General features: G+C 50.3%; 2 protein-coding genes across 5 annotated transcripts in view; one reads left to right on the forward strand and one right to left on the reverse strand.

Moving 5' to 3' along the window:
• UBE3B (ubiquitin protein ligase E3B) overlaps positions 1–1,819 on the reverse strand; it is a 58,255-nt gene extending 56,436 nt beyond the window's left edge. The window contains exon 1 of one of the 3 annotated variants that reach the window (XM_060119697.1): positions 1,733–1,819. The gene's annotated coding sequence lies outside the window, so the exon portion shown is untranslated. Of the gene's footprint in view, positions 1–1,433; positions 1,594–1,732 lie in introns of those variants that run through there. The other 2 variants (XM_060119696.1, XM_060119695.1) reach the window with 2 other exon arrangements.
• A 42-nt stretch (positions 1,820–1,861) lies between these two features.
• The window catches only part of KCTD10 (potassium channel tetramerization domain containing 10), a 34,543-nt gene continuing 19,628 nt past the window's right edge, over positions 1,862–16,776 (forward strand). For both annotated transcript variants that reach the window (XM_060119702.1, XM_060119703.1), the window contains exons 1-2: positions 1,862–1,966; positions 9,070–9,283. In XM_060119702.1, coding sequence (XP_059975685.1) covers positions 1,964–1,966; positions 9,070–9,283 — 217 coding nt within the window. In that variant the 5' untranslated portion in view covers positions 1,862–1,963. The remainder of the gene's footprint in view (positions 1,967–9,069; positions 9,284–16,776) is intronic.

The following is a 16,776-nucleotide window of genomic DNA, read 5'->3' on the forward strand; positions in this document are numbered from 1 at the left end:
TAGTCATCAGGATACTGGGATTAGATTAAATGGGAAAATGTTAATACGGAGTATCTGAAAGCAGACAGCAGGTAAGTGAGCTTTACCGTTCTTTCCCTAAGAAGTTTACAATCCAGTTAGGGAAACAAAAATGTTATAGGTGGAAAGATTAGGAAACAAGAGATTGGTGATAACCAAGATGGTCTGAAAAGCAAAAGGAAACATGTTGATTTGGGTACCCACTGCCTGTCCTTTCTATGTGATCTCATCTAACAAGAAGAGCAACCCTATATGATCATTTAATATCTCCCATAATCCCATTTAATATCTCCCATAATCCCAAAAGGGGCAGAGTCAAGATTTTAATACTGAGTCAGGATTTTTCTCTACTTCTATAGTTCCATGAGACTGTTCAAAATCAATCTTTTCTGGATCAGGCCAACTTCATGGAGCACTATGAAAGAGCCTGACAGTCTAGAGAGTGTAGTCCAAAGGTGAAGCACCATAAACAACTGCTGTCTGAGCCCAAGAAAATTTTCCGCTTATGGTGGGAATAGCTGGGCAGCCAGGTTGAATGACCTGGTTGAATGACCATTTGTTAAGGGTGGACCGTGGATCAGACACTACAGATATTTAACCACCTCTGTCTTTTCAGCTCTATCAGGTCTCAACAGTGTAACTTTCTTAAGAATAAGCAACAGATTTTGAAGGCTACAGCCTACGTAGGTGCATCCTATCAAATCCCACCTTCACACAGAGAAAATGAAATGTAGAAAGTGACATGACTTGTCAGAGGTCACTAGGCTCCTGAATTTGAACCCACTTCTAACCCCAAAGCAATTATTTATTTTAAGTGAAACAGAGAAGACCCAGGGACGCCACTATTCATGGAAGGCAAAGAAAAATCGAGAATGCAAGGCTGCCCGTGGGGCTAAGTTAAAAGTCAGATTACTACCAAGCTTTTCTTTATTGGTATCATTAACATCAGCTGCTTCCATTGAGAGCTGAATGTCAGACATGGTTCTAAAACTTGAAATTACACAACACCCTTTGTGACACGAGCTAATTACTCCATTTTACAGAGTTGGAAACTGAGGCTCAGAGAGAAGAAGGAATTCACCCAAGGTTACAGTGAGTAGGGTTCGAACTCCGGTTTGGGTGACTCCTGCGGCCCGGCGTCTTTCCCTGGCATCAACAACCACAATAACAAATCTTTTTCGTCCAGCGCTAGTCCGCTTATAAAGGCCTATTGCCCCTTTTTATCTCATTGGCCCCAGAGATAGAAAGGTCACGGAGAGCCCCTCCCCCTCTCCACCCCCCACCGGAACCCGAAAGCCAGTCCCCAGCACTGCCCCTCCGACCAGGCGAAGCAGGGACCCAGCCCCATGTGCACCTCCCTCCAAGTCCCCGGCCCCACTACCCAGAGAACCCACAACCCCGTTGCCACTCGCTACCCGCAGGCCGTAGACCTTTATCCGCTCGAGGCCCCCGCGCTCGGGGTCGGGGCCGCAGTTTACCACCGCCTCAGCCCAAGACCACCGAGCTCTGCCTGACCCGGGGAAGCAGCCGAGGCCCGACCGCCATCTTGCCCCGGGGTGTTCACTCTGAGAGCTCCGCCGGGAAACAACTATCCAGTCCCGGAAACGACAGTTCCGAAGAGCTTCTTCGTCCGGAAAGGAAAACCTCCCTGCACCTTTTCCTCCTCTATGGAAGCCGAAAAAGCGGAGCATTAGGAGCGGGATAATTGCCTGACCCATCCGAGAAGGGATGCAACCCATTCCAGCCAGGGAACTTGGAAGGAAAGCGGCCGATATCTAGGAGTACAACGGACCCTTTAGGAAAGTGTCCTCTGCGGGGCGGAAGTGGCGTGGCCTAGTGCGGAAGTTCTCGCCCCGGCCCCGCCTCCGCCCTAGGCTCAAGCGAGCTGGGTGTTTCCTGTCTTTCTTAGTCCGGGTTTGGAGACTCCGGCGTCCTCCGGCTTTTCATGGTAAGGAGGGCGTTGCCCGCGGACTGGGGGCTCTGGGCGGGCGAGAGAGCGGGACAGAGGTAGAATAAAGGGGGCAGGGACCGAGAGGAGGGGGTTTGATAAGGGGCTGTCGCGATAGGAGAGAGGTGATTGGGGGAATGGATGGGGGGCGAGGCCGGGGATGGGGGAAGGGCTCTGGACAGAGAAGTGTGTGCGTGTGCTTGTGTGTGTGTGTGTGTGTTTGTTTGTTTGTGTGTGTAGGGGAGTGCTGTCCCTGGCTGTTGTGGGATCCGGGAAAGGGCATTTGGGCTTCGGGAGTAGATATGTGCATGGATGAGTAGGGGGGGCAATCTCTGAGACTTCAGCGCTGGTCGGAAATGAGAATTGGTGATTGTAAAGAGAACAAAGAGATGTCACTGAAGATGGATATCTGGAGTGGAAAATGAGGATTTGGGCAGGGTTGTGAAGGAGAATGGGTAATTTATGAGAGGGTGAAGTGGGATTCCTTGGAGCGGAGTGTTCGGGGTTTTTGGAAGTTGTGCTAGAGTCACTGGGTTTCGGTGAAGTGGGGACGAGGCTTACAAGTGCGTCTGAACACACGGGCCAGTGGAGCGGAGGAAAGAAACCGAGGGAGCCCGCCGGCGGGCGTGCGCTCGGTGCTGGGAACTCCGCGGAGGTATGATGCCAGGGTCCTGAGGTCAGGGTACCTTCGCCCACGGAATCCAGCGCCTTAATTGGCGCCTGGGTACCTATCTAGTCACTTGCGTCGAGACCCGGGGTGGCCACACCCAAGGAGCTGGGGATGCCTCACACTCTTATCTTCTAGCTGTGGGAAGTTTCTCTGTGCTTGGAATCCTTCAAAGGTCTGTTCTTGAATAGCCCTTTTTCAAGGTGGGAATGACCGAAGTTCAGCCCAGACCCTCTTTTTACTTGTTTGCCCCAAGTCTTTAACCTGGCAAGTGCAGTCTTTAGGGAACACCGGTCCCAAGGCCAATGTTGAAGAAAAAAATGATTCAACCTGTATCTGACTTTAAACAGCTCCATTTTGTGCAAAGTAAGTTCCACTTGAGGGAGAGAAGTCATTAAAGCAGTGGTTCTCAAACTGTGGTTCCCAGACCAGCAGCATCACCTGGGAACTTGTTAGAAATGGTCAAGTTTTCTAGACCTACCAGACTACTGAGTCAGTCTGGGGGTGGGGACCAGCAATCTGTTTTAGCAAGCCCTGCAGCGGATGAGAGTGATGATTTCTTTTTTTTTTTTTTTTTTGCTGTACGCGGGCCTCTCACTGTTGTGGCCTCTCCCGTTGCGGAGCACAGGCTCCGGATGCGCAGGCTCAGCGGCCATGGCTCACGGGCCCAGCCGCTCCGCGGCATATAGGATCCTCCCAGATCGGGGCACGAACCCGTATCCCCTGCATCGGCAGGCGGACTCTCAACCACTGCGCCACCAGGGAGGCCCTAGAGAGTGATGATTTCTTGATTTGGGCTCTGTAATGAGAGGTGCATGAGAGTGGAAGGCAGAGGATCCTAATAGTTCTGGTACTTACTTTTCTCCCCTTAAAAATGGGCGTGATGATAACCTTTTCCTCACTAGCCTGCTGAAAGAAATAGGCCAATGGTTTGTGTGCTCAACACAGGAAGAGAAAGTAATTCGACAAAACTCTTGGAAATATCAGTGGCTGTCCTGTAAGTTTTGGATGCAAAATAATGCTACAGTTATGTGGTTGGTTGAATTTTTATCTTTTTCATAAATTTATTTATTATTTATTTTTGGCTGCATTGGGTCTTCATTGCTGCGCGCGGGCTTTATCTAGCTGCGGCGAGCAGGGGCTACTCTTCGTTGTGGTGCGTGGTCTCTAGGCGCCCGGGCTTCAGTAGTGGCACACAGGCTCAGTAATTGTGGCGCACGGGCTTAGTTGCTCCGCGGCATGTGGGATCTTCTCGGACCAGGGCTCAAACCTGTTTCCCCTGCATTGGCAGGCGGATTCTTAACCACTGCGCCACCAGGGAAGTCCACTGGTTGAATTTAGTTTTGTTGAAATGGAACAGCAGACCTCTGAGTTGTAGAAGTGCCCTGATTTGGGGGGTAGAGGGAGTTTTATAGTTAGCCTCAAGACAATGACTCTTAGCTAGTTAAAGAAACACCTGAGCTTTGTGGCTGCACATTAAAATCACCTGAAGAGCTTTTTAAACACTAGTTTCTGAGTTGCCACACCCTTCCCCAATTTGATTAATTGTTCTGGGTGAAGCCAAGGCATCACCACTTTTTAAGTGCACCCAGGTGATTCCAGTTCAGTCAAGGCTGGGAAGCTCTGGCCTCAAGGACAACTTGAGCAAAAGGGAAACTACACCAAATACTTAAATATTTATTCCTTGCGGGTTATTCTGAAGATTATGGCTTTAACTTCACTTTACAAGTTAGGAAGCTGAGACTCGGTGAAACCATTTGTCTGAACGTCACACAGAACTGCAGGTTTAGGTTTGCTGAACTCTTATTCAGACCTTCCACACACATCTCCAACACACACACACACACACACGCACACACACACGCACACACACGAGAGACAGTTCTACAGAGAGAGGTAGAGGGAACCTCGAAGGGTGAGGGATTTGGTGCCTTTTTTCCTGTTGTACTTGCCTGGGTCTCCTTTCGAGTCAGGGGTTTTACCCCTTAGGCTGATTTTTATTTTTAAGCATGCATACAGTTGCTTCTTGTCTGTGTGTGGCCTGAAACTGTGAAGCAGGGGCCTGCTTTTGTTTCTGATTTGGTTTGTTTTTCTGTGTGGTCAGAAATTCATAGGGCTTATAGAGCCAGAGGTTGGGGAGCTTCTCCAAGACCAGGAAGTTAAATGTAGGCTTATTGGAGTGGGGCGACACAGAACTTTTAGAACAGCTGGTTGAAATCTTGGCTGCACATTGGAATCACCTAGGGAGTTGGAATTCTAAAGTGCTATTGCCTAGCCACACCCCCAGACCAATTGCATCAGAATTTCCCTGAGTAGGGCCCAGGCATCAGGATTTTTTTAAAGTGGAGAGCCACTGTTTAGAATCAGCAACAGTATGCTCAGGGGAGGTGGGAAAGAGAAGCCTGGACTTACTGATCTAACAGGAATAAACTTCTGATTGAGTAGAATCAGTAACCAATACGGCAAGTGTTAATTACCTCTGTTTCTTGTAACCAGTTGTGCTCTCTCCTGCCTCACCTCCCCAACCTCATTAACGATGAAACAAAGGCAGGATCCCAGCAGGGATGGCTGGGGAGGCCTCCGAAGAGAGGTTTGCTGTGAGAGGCATATTGTCTACTGCTTTGTGTCCTCCGCTCCCTGTGACTCAGGCTTAGGGATGAACACAGCCAGAATCTTTTTTCCAAGGGCCTCTCCTAGTATTGAAGTGACTGACCTTTGGAAGGGTGGGCTCTGGAAAGGTTCAGGGCTTTCTCTGTCTCCTTGGAAGTCTCAAGCTAGATCAGGATGGTTTCTGCCTTTCTTTCTTAGTGATTCGGTCGAATGTAAGTAGACCTGGAAATGGACTTCAAAGAGAAGATAATTTGAGACTTGGAGCGCATTCCCAGATCATCGTAGTTTGAGTGCTTTGTGTTGTTCTGAGGCAGGGGCTGGGCTGAGTGCTCTCTGGGGGCATCGCAGCCCTGGAAGGTGTGGCCGCTGTCCCCACTCACTAGATGGGACTAGACTCAGACAGCTGGTAAGTGGCAGGGCTTGGGGCCTAAACTCAGGTCTGACTTCCAAACCCAAGCCCTCAGCCACACATGACCTGCTGTCTTTCTTTGAGAGCTTTTTTGTACTTTCTGAAGAATGGGGGGTGGGGCCCCCTTCTCAATTTCTGTGTCACAGCTCTGTGTATACCAAGCATGACCACTGGTAAAACCATGGGCTTGGGGCCAGGCAGGACTTGCCCACATCCTTCACTCGCTTCCTCAAGACACCTCCGTCACCCGTGCACTTGGAGAAGTGACTGATTGTCTGTGGGCTGAGGTATCCAAATCCACAAAATGGAAATAATGATAACTGTCTTCCAGCATTGTTTGGATTTAAATAGTAGTATGTGGTGATAGAAATTAAAACAGTGGTATCTCCTGGAAGGGAGGAGTGGGAAAGGGTCAGGGAGGGGCTTTCTGGAAGTGATGGAAATGTTCTCTATCTTGATTTGAGTAGGGGCTACATAGGTGCATAAGTTGACCCAAACTCATCAAACTCTACACTTAAAATACACTTTAGTGTATGCAAATTATCTTTAAAAAGGTATTGGAAAGCAAAAAAAGTACAGCACATAAAATTATACTTTATGACTTTTTTTGTCTGTTTCACGGTAAGTGCCTTACAAAATGCCACACCATTTCCCAAAAACATATTTATTTTTGTATAAATTTAGATCTGAAATAAGTGCTTAAAAAAGTATTTCCGTTTGGGGGCAAATTTCCTTAACTAACCCCCCACCCCAAAGAAAACCTCCCAATCCATAATTATAAGCTTTTCTTTCCCCCCTGCTCCAGGTCATCAGAGTTTTCTGAAACTCTTTACTCCTGTAAGCCATTTCTGTCATCAAATGGACAGTGTGTCTTTCTGGGGGAAATGGTTGGTCATAACTGTTAGTGGCAGGTCTCTGAGGCCTGATTTCACAGGAAAGCTAGGAGGGAGGCATCACTACTTCCTCTTGGCTTCTGTCTTTTGTGTTTGACATCAGGCCACAGAGACCCCACGTGAGCTAAGCCTGAGCTTTTGAAAACTTAACCTTCTTGTGATGTTTTCACTTGATGAACGAAGCAGGAACAGTTTCTTGAGAAAACACCTCTCTCTCCAGGAGGCCATTCTTCATCCATGTCATTCTGCAGTGCCCTGACAACAGTGGGTTCCCCAGTGGGTGATTTCCAGGCCACTCTTTTGAGGGGATGGAGGTCAAGCAAGTTGGCCATTGCCTCTACTATCACTGGTGGATGGCAGGTTGCCACCCGTTAGTCCCTTACCCCATTTAAAAAATAACACTTGTGGGGACTTTCCTGTTGGTGCAGTGGTTAAGAATCTGCCTGCCAATGCAGGGGACTTGGGTTCAAGCCCTGGTCCGGGAAGATCTCACGTGCCACGGAGCAGCTAAGCCCGTGTGCCGCAACTACTGAGCCTGCGCTCTAGAGCCCGCAAGCCACAACTACTGAGGCCTGCGTGCCACAACTAATGAAGCCTGCCTGCCTAGAGCCTGTGTTCTCAACAAGAGAAGCCACCGCAGTGAGAAGCCTGCGCACCGCAAGGAAGAGTATTCTCCGCTCACCTCAACTAGGGAAAGCCTGTGCACAGCAACGAAGACCCAATGCAGCCAAAAAATAAATAAATGAATCCATTAAAAATGAATAAATAAATTCTAAAAAAAATAACATTTGTGTTTTACCAGCTATAAATGTAATATGTGTTTATTGTGGGAGGTCTGAAAAAGAAAAGCATAAAGAATAAAAAAAAAAAAAACAGTCCTTTTTCAGTCCAGGGTATAGTTTTAAAGGTTTTGTGTTGTCAATGCCCTCCAGCTGAAATCACCAAGAGTATGTCTGTAGTCATAGTTGGGTTTGTTTCCTTGGTGCATTGAGGGAGAACTGTGGAGAGTCTCAGAAAGAGGACTCGGGCTTCTGGTGGTGGGTGATTGTGCGAAGGACTCAGGGAAGTGGGGCTTTGCTCTGTGTTGAATGCTGCCGGGAAACAGGGCTAATTCTGGGACTGGGTCTTAGTCATTCCTCACTTGAAGGCGGGAAGGATGGAATGGGGCTCTAATTGGTAAAGAAGCAGCCATGACTCTTATTGGTCATTTTTGGGGGGACAATGTCCTTGTTTTTGTCTGTGTTCGGACATAATTACGGAGTGGCCTCGCTTGTGTCTTGATGCATCAGCCGCCGAGTTGCCTTGTCTGCTGGTGATGTGCTGTGAAGTCATTCACATTCTGTGGGAAGCCCGAGGCCTCGGCGTGAGTGCTGGGCCAGCTCCTGGCCAGCGGGGGCTGCTTTCTCAGTGCTGTGCTCCAGATCAAGTCAAGACTCAGCCACTCTTGGAATATTCCGCTCTAGAATGTTCCCTATTCAAGAAAGGTTTTCTACTGGGAGTTTGGGATTAGCAGATGTAAACTATTGTATATAGGATGGATAAACAAGGTCCTACTGTATAGCACGGGCAGCTGTATTCAGTATCCTATGATAAACCATAATGGAAAAGAATATTTTAAAAATGTGTGTATAACTGAGCCACTTTGCTATACAGCAGAGATGGGCACAACATTGTAAATCAGCTAGACTACAATTTAAAAAAACAGAATTGGGGAAAAAGAAGTTTTCTTTGAATACACCCATGCCAGCTACCACTCTCCTTTCCTGCGTCTGCTTAGATCAGACACTGCATCCATTTCTCTTACGGGGATGTTCGTGGTCGCTGGCAGTGCTCTTTAGGGAGCTTCCGCGGATCTTGCTGTTCGGGGTAGCACCAGTACAGGAAGTCTCCAGTTTGCAATAACTTGCTTCCAGGAGTTTTTATGTCTGCTGAGTCCTTAGAAACACCTTTTCCCTGTAAGGCAGTGGTAGTTGAGACCCCACTCAATTTCCTGAAAGCTTGTTTCATGGGTAATGCAACTGAAAAGTGGCACTTGTAGCTGTTCCGTGGTGCGTAGCAGTAAGAAAACGAGACCTTGGCAGTGCTTTCGGCCGCTTTAGGATACAGCCAGGGTGTTCATTTATACGAGTAGTGGGCACAAAGGAAGTCCTTGTAATGCAAGACTGGAGTGGCAAACTGGTACTTGCAGGGTCAGCAGTGAAGCCAGTGTATGAGGCTGTCTGCTTGGAGTTTGGGGCAGGTTGGGGAGTGCATGCTCCTCCCCATGGGGCAGCCGACGCCCCAGCTCCCACCACTGGTTCCCCTGCTGGCCTAGTTGGCCTCTGATTTTAAGAGAAGCCAGAAACCCAGATTTTCCTGTGAATTCTCCCGAGTTGTCAATGCTGGGAGCAAACTTTGTTTTCAATGCAGTATACACTTGGACTAAGCAGAACACATCTGGAGGCCAGCTGCAGCACACTGGCTGCAAAAAGTAAATCAGGCCTGGTGCTGTGACCCTAGTGCCCCTGTGTTTGTCCCCTGGCAGGAAGAGATGTCAGGAGAAAGTGTGGTGAGCTCAGCGGTGCCAGCGGCTGCGACCCGCACCACTTCGTTCAAGGGCACGAGCCCCAGCTCCAAGTACGTGAAGCTGAACGTGGGTGGAGCCCTGTACTACACCACCATGCAGACGCTGACCAAGCAGGACACCATGCTGAAGGCCATGTTCAGCGGGCGCATGGAGGTGCTCACGGATAGTGAAGGTAAGCCCAGCCTCCGGGGCCTGGGATGTGCTTGTGGTCGAGGGCTTCCTTGCAGTTCAGAAAACCAACGTGAAACAGGCAGTGTCCACAGGCCCAGGTTTCCTATTGTGCTCAGTGTTACTGGGCGTGCAGGGAGCCTTGAGAGTGAGTAACAGGGAGACTAGATCTAATCGGGGGGGTGGGGGAGGTGGTCAAGGAGGGCTTCCCTGAGGAGGTGACACCTAAGCTGAGAGCTGAAGATGAGTAGGAGTCAGCGGGATGGGGGGTCATAATCTCGACTTAGCTGTTGATTTGCAGTGTGACTTTGAGAAAGTCACTTCCCCGCCCCAGGCATCAGCTCTGTACAGTGGACGCTGGACTGGCTGCCCTGGTTGGCTCTCTTCCCATTCTCTCTGTCATGATTCTGTGATGTCAGAGTGAAACTCAAGTGTGACAGAGGTGAGAGCGTTTTCTCTGGACCATTGTCCTCCTAGGATGGGTTCCTGATAAAAGACTCAGAAACCTGGATTTTGGAGTCTCAGCTCCCCATTTTCTTATCTGGTGACCCTAATCAAGTTGTTTAGCCTGTCGTTGTCTCATTTCTCCATCTGGTAAATGGGCACAATGACACCCACCCCGGGGGGACTGCTGGCCCATAGTAAGCATTCAATATATGTATATTCAATGCGTGGGTTTTTTGTTTTTGTTTCTTTGTTTGTTTTTAGTTGTGGCATGGGAACTTAGTTGTGGCATGCGGACTTCTTAGTTGCAGCATGCGAGCTTCTTAGTTGCGGCATGTGAGCTTCTCAGTTGCGGCATGCATGTGGGATCTAGTTCCCTGACCAGGGATCGAACCCGGGCCCCCTGCATTGGGAGCATGGAGTCTTACCCACTGGACCACCAGGGAAGTCCCCAGTGTGTGGTTTCTTTGTTCTTTTTGTGGAAAGTCATGTTAATGAAGGGCAAAGGATTGTTTAAAATGGTCCTACTTCCCATAACTGCTTCCACCCGCCTGGAACACTCAGACCCCTGCAAGAGGGAGCATCCTTCCTGGGCTGGGTTTATGGGGCAGGTCACATGAGGTTTAAAGATGGCCCCATCCTTAATTCCTTGGCCTGAGCTTGCTTGAGACCAGGCCAGACCACGGCTTGGCTTGACCCTACCTTACCTGTTTCCGAGGCTGGCCTCTGTGCTGACTCCCCTGCCTTTCTCGAGATGGTAGTTCCTGGAAGAGTGGCGAGTTTTGACACAGGGGGTGGGATTGGGGGCTCTGGGCCTGGTGTGCACAGCGTGTTCTCCTGTCCTAAGAGGACCACACCCTGGACTTTCGGCTAGTGGGGGCGTCTCCCTCTGTGTCCTGGAGAAGCCAGGCTGCTGGGGGACCTGCAGTCCCAATTCCCTGGGTTCCCCACAAACTCGGGTTTCTGGCCCAGCAGCAGGTGAATGAGGTCAGAGCCCCAGAGTTGCCTCCGTGCCCCACCCAGAAAACACCAGGGTTTTTATGAGTAGGAGGATCCCCTCTGCTGGGCCGCACCCAGCATTGCCCGGGAGTATTTGTGGAAATCAAGACAATAGCACCCCAGCTGCTGAAGGAAGTGGACCTTATCTGAGACCCCAGGATTGTTGTGGCCTTTCTTCCGCCCTGCCCAGTCTCTGGCGGGGCTCAGGAAAAGCGGCTGGCTTGCTTCCAAGGCAAAGTGGAAGCCGTGTCTCCTTGAGAGCTCTCACCTTGGTGGCTTGATGCCGTGTCACAAAGGAGACAGAGTCCACAAGCTTTCCCATCCCCCAACTGGGAGACGCACGAGAGTGGAACCAGTGGGCCTGCGCAGGCTTCTAAACAGCTGCCAGAGGATGTCCTTTCTCGGTGCTTCATGAAAAACCCAGCATCTCCAGGGAAGCAGTGCTGCCTTTGACACTCCAAACCTCAGCTATTTCCACTTCACAGAACTCCAGCCCCCTTCAAGTCATCATGAAAAGCTCACAGTATGGCCTTTTATGGGTTTTGTTTCATTTAAGCCTCACCTTAACCCTTTAAGGGGTGGCTGCTGTTGTTACCGATTGCTAAGTGAGAAATTCACATCTCAGAGAGGTGAAATGCTTTTTCAAAAGCCACAGGGCTGGAAATGATGAAGCTACTGAACCCAGGACTTGCTGGCTCTTACTGTCTGTTGTGCGTGGTTTGATGTGGGCCCAGCCCTAGGCCTGGTCGTCTGAGTGTGGCAGCCTTATGGTCCAACCACCAGCTTAGAGATGAAGCCCTTTTGGGCCTGGGATGTCAGGCTGGGTGTCTGGTCTTCCAGCCAGCGCTGTGCTGGCAGAGCAATCCTGTTGGCCCCTGGGGAGTACACTGCCCAGCCTGACCCGTGGCCTAAGCACACCCTTGGATCTACAAAATGCGGTAGATTTTCCGCATCTCACAGCTTCACCCTGGCCTTCAGGCAGGAAGCTTGTCGGCAGCAGTGAAGTTTGCCACAAACAGGCCCAATTGCCGCGTGCGGCTCACCCAGGCGTGTAAAGCCAGCAGGACGGCATGCTGGTTAAAGAACAAGGGCTCCGAAGATACCGAACAGTATATGCATTGTGTTGCTAGAAATCTGTACAGGATACCTGAGAAGCTGGTTGCTTCTGGGGAGGGGACCTGGGGTCCTGGGTGGGTGGCAGACTCTCTTGCACTACACGCCCTTCTGCCTGCCTGAGTTGTGTACCGTGTGCACGTAATTCCTCAGCAGAGAGGAGCGTGGGTGTTGGAGGTGGACCTGGATTTGAGTCCTGCTCTGTCACATGGTAGCTGTCCCAGCTAACCGCTACGGAGCAGTTTCCACATATTGGGCATTGTGCTCATACAGGCTCACGTGCCGTTCACTGGTGATGTGACACTGGGCGAGTGACTTTTTCTCTGAGCCTCTTTCCTCATTTCAAAGTTGCAAATGATAATGCTTTTCGGGGTTGTCATGGGGATTACATGAGGACGTTAGAAAGCCCTTGACAGAATGCCCGGCACTTTGGGAGACTCAGTAAATGGGGGCTGTCTGTTATTGCTTTAGTCCTGCCTGGGCTGGGGTGTAGAGGGGGCGGGGCTATGGGGAAGGGTCTCAGCACGCTGGGGAGAAGTGGCCTGCCTTGGCCTTGTGGGATGAGGGTGTTGCGGTCTCACGTTCCCCCTACAGGGGTCGCTCTTCTGAGAGAACACGGTGGCAGTGATCAGGCCTTTCCCAGACTCCTCCCCAGAAAGGTTCAGTTCCTGCAGTGCTAGAATTTCTCCCGGAGCCCTTGTCATTGTCGTCATTGGCGGGTGGATTTATGTGGCACCTTTAGTAACACGACTTCTGTCTGGCCCTCACCTGTAGTTGCCTGCCTCATCCCTCCCTGTTGCTTGTAGTACTTTCCCGCCTTAAATGGTGTCTGGTCTCTGGCTAATGTTTTTGGAGTAAGGAAGTCTATACACTAGATCAGAGAAGAGAGTCATGAATCTAATTATCAGTAGACCTTCCCTAGAAAACCAGTGGGGCAGTGTAATAAGCAGGAAAACTGCAGTACCCGTTTCCCTGAGCTCTCCAGGCCTCCTGCCTTATGCAAAATTCTGAAATAAGTTGAAAGCGTTTAAACTGCATAATGTAACAGGCTCCCCTGTGCCCCGACTCAGAAAAGGACTAAAACGTTACCTGGACCCATGGGGCTTCTCTTTACCCTCTCTGCCTCTCTCCCTTCCAGCGATGACCTCTAAGTAGCTTGACTATAGGGTCACTGGGGTGGATTTCAGTCTTTGCTGCACAGAGTCACCCTCAGAGCTAAACCTTGATGCCTGTCGTGTCCGTCCCCCACCCCCTCCTCAGCCAGATGTAACCGGACAGGGTGTGATGGGCGTTAGGACTTTAAGAGCTCGCCGTGGGATTCTACGTGGGATTCTAATGCGCGGCCAGGGCTGAGAACCACTGGTGTGGGGCTTTGCATGAATTACTGTTACTACAACTGTTTATGTCCGTAACCACTGTATAGCTGGTGAATTTTTAAACATCATATAAACGGTGTTACGTGTTATAGCTTGTACTTAGCCTTTTAGCTTTTGCTTTAGTGAGCATTATGCCTGTGAGATTGATCCATGAAAAAACAGCTCTAGTTCACACATTTCCCTGAAGTAGAGTGTTCCATGCAGTTTATGGATCCATGTTCTGTGATGGTTATTTAGGCTGTTTCCAGCATTCACTGTTAGGAATATTATCATTCTCCAACACTCTCCCAGTGCACGTGTGGGCTCTGCTTCCCAACCTTTGCCACATCATGGCACACCCAGAAAATAATATTTTTACTTTGGTGAATGAAGAAGCTCTGGAGTCCCCAGGCCCCAGCCAGCCCCCCGCCAGGGCCCACAGCATTAAGGTCCTACCCACCATTGGGAGCTCTGTCCTGGAGTTGATTCCCAAGCGGGGAATTGGGGATCATATCCTCGGCTTGATTAGGTATTAGCGGTTGTGTCAGTTATCCTCCCTACAGGGGTCTGAATTTTTGCCAACACTGGGCACCTGTCATTGTTTATTGCTGCCAATCTGATGGTTATGATACAGTACTTTGTTGTTTTATTTAGCATTTCCTGATATCCAGTGCATTGAGTGACTTATGTTTATTGGCCGTTGTGTTTCATCATTTAGCTGCCGGCCAGTATCTTTACACATTTTCCCGTTTTCCTTTTTTTCTTTCTTTGTATAAGTATATGTTCTGGATCATATTTCTTTGTGGTCTTATGTTGTAAATATCTTCACCCAATCTGATTTGTTGACTTTGATACCTCTCAGTTTTTACATTATTTTTTACATTTAGGTCTTTGATCTATTTCAGTCAGTGGTGCTCAACCAGAGATGATTTTTGACCCTCAGGGACACTTGGCAATATCCAGAGACATTTCTGGGTGTCACATTTTGGGTGTGGGAATGCTATTGGGTGGAGGCCAGGGATGCTGCCTCATACCCTATGGAGAGTCTCTCCATAACAAAGAATTACCCGGTCTAAAGTGTCAGTGCTGAGGCAGAGAAACCCTGCCCTAGAGATTCTGATTTAGGAACGAGGCTACTTCCAAGAGTCTGAATTTGTAACAAGGACCCAAGTACCTTAGGCAACTTATGAACAGGCAAGTTTGGGGACCATAAAAATCTAAATAGCTTAGTGTGGAGAAGGAGAGGTCAGTGAAAGCTCCCTGGAGGAGGTGGGGGAGGGAAGGAGAGAGGAAGTACCTGGTCTGCTGGCGGGGCTGGGAGGGGGCAAGCCCGGCGGAGGAGCCAAGCCTCCTCCCAGACCCCCTTCCTGGGGGCTGGAACATTCCGCCTCTGGATGCCGCTGCCACTCCTGTCTGTTCTCCAGTGATGATGACATAGGTAAAGGGTTCACCATCAGAGACCTATGTGATGGCTGCTGGCAGACCCGGCATTGTGCTCTGTGCTTCCTGTACATCCTCTCATCTTACCTTTATGCCAGCCCAGGGAGGAACCATTTTTAGAACAGGAAACGGTCGGACAGAGAGGTTAAGTGAGACACCGACGTCATCCAGCGAGTAGGAGCAGAGCTGGGTTTCCAGTACAGGCCTGTACTGCCTCACTCAACCCGTCCCAGCGCCTCCGGGTCTACGCCCCTCACTCTTCTTTCCAGCCCTGCCGAAGGGGCCAGGGAGCCCAGGTCGCCCGGACCTGGCTTGGCTTCCCTCAGCTTGTCTATATGCTGGGGACTGGAGCTGACTATTTCAAAGGGATCGATTCCTGCTTTGAAAGCAACTAAAATATTTTGAAGTCAAAATGCTAATTGAAACCTCATGGAGAGTGCGCCTGGCTGTGCTCTTTTTTTTTTGCCCTTATTTGTCCAAAGTATGATTCTTTCACCACAAGCATTTCCTGACAGCATTCTTGAGCCAGAGCCCAGTGTCACGGTCCGCCTGTTCGTTTATGGAAACTCTGGACTGTCACTTGGGTAACTGATTTCAGGGGCCCTGTTCTTTCTGAGTGGCTGCGTTGTCCACGCATCAAAGGCAGATGAGGGCATTTTCTTCCCAGAGCAGCTGGGTGGAATTTGTTGCCCTTTCTCCCAAAGACTGAGGTTCTACGTGTCTTCTCAATTTCGGATGATGAGAAGAGTTTTCCTATGAGTTCCTTGCTTGTTCTCTGTGGTTTAGTTCTGCCTCCCCAACTTGGGAGTGTCCCTGAACCTCTCCGAGCCTGTTTTCATCTGAGGAAAATGCAGGGGAATGAGCCTCCATCAACAAGAACTGTTGGGAAGATAATACGGTCTTTCCATACCTCGTCGGCTCGCTGGAAGGAGAGCACTTGATCCACAGTAACAACAGGGGTCACAGGCTGGTGGCCAGCAGGCCCTGCTTTGGCTGCCCTGTGGTGGGTTAATGACAGGTTTAAAAAAAAAAAAATCAGCTTACTGTTCTTTAGAAGTCAGGAGATTTCACAGGGAAATCTGCATTTTTGGCATCTCCTGGAACATCAGGGGCTCTCTCAGCCCTGGGGCTCACTCCTGCCTGGCCAGTTTTGGCTGGAGCGGGAAGAACCCCCTTGAGGGGTGGGGGGGCAGGCAGGGCCTGGGCTGTGGTCCACCCTGCCCACCCGCACTTGGTAATCCTGTGTGCTCAGGGCCCCTGTAGGCACCTGAGCTGCAGAACAGATGCTGAGTCCGCACTTTGTTGTCTCAGCTGGAGAAAGGAGCGGGAACGTAATGGCCAGCGGGCACTGTCAAGGTGACAGGATTCACCACACCTGTGAAGGCCTCGTTGTCCTTGCTCGGATCCAGGGCCTGACTCCAGGCCACACATTTGCTTTGTTTTTGCCGAGATTGGGGATGAACTTCTTGCTGTACTCAGGAAGCCATAGCAGCGTGGAAGCGCCACGCAGAAGGCTCTGGAGGGACGAGACGGGACCTTTAACCAAAGGCCCAGGAACCGTGGACTGAGGAGCAGTTGCAAAGCGGAACGTGGAAGTGGCCTCGTTGTCAACTCTTCTGGTGATGGCGGCAAAGAACACTAACCAGTGCACTAGAACACCTGAGCACACTTGGTGGGGCTGGACTCGGGGGAGGCGGACCGACTTGTGACCGGACGTGAAAAGGTGCCTTGGCCGCCCTTGGCCTCTGCTGCTGCTCCAGGGCCCGGGGGCTGAGGAGGATTTGGGAAGACATAGTGGTCTTAGGAGTGGAAACCTGGCTCTTTTCCCAAACTGAGGGAAAGCAGGGGCAGAGAAGGAGTGATTCCTGTGTGAACCTCCTAACTTCCCTGGGCACTGGTGTTTCCTCACCTGCAGTGTGCAGCAGGAGACCTGGGGCCCCCTTCCCGGGGTGACCCTGCTTATCAGGAAGGCCGGGACTTCTCCATCTGTCTGGCTTCACGTTTTCTCTTGAGATGTACTTGGTCTTCACTTCATCCCTGCTTCCCCTTCTGCTACCTCCTCCTCCCCTTCCCAGGCTCCAGTCCTCTTTCCCCTTCCCAGTAGCATTTGCATTTCAGCCGAGGAATTTCGAGAAGCCGCACAGCG

Source organism: Mesoplodon densirostris, chromosome 15 (assembly GCF_025265405.1).
Source record: "Mesoplodon densirostris isolate mMesDen1 chromosome 15, mMesDen1 primary haplotype, whole genome shotgun sequence".
Lineage (NCBI taxonomy): Eukaryota > Metazoa > Chordata > Mammalia > Artiodactyla > Ziphiidae > Mesoplodon > Mesoplodon densirostris.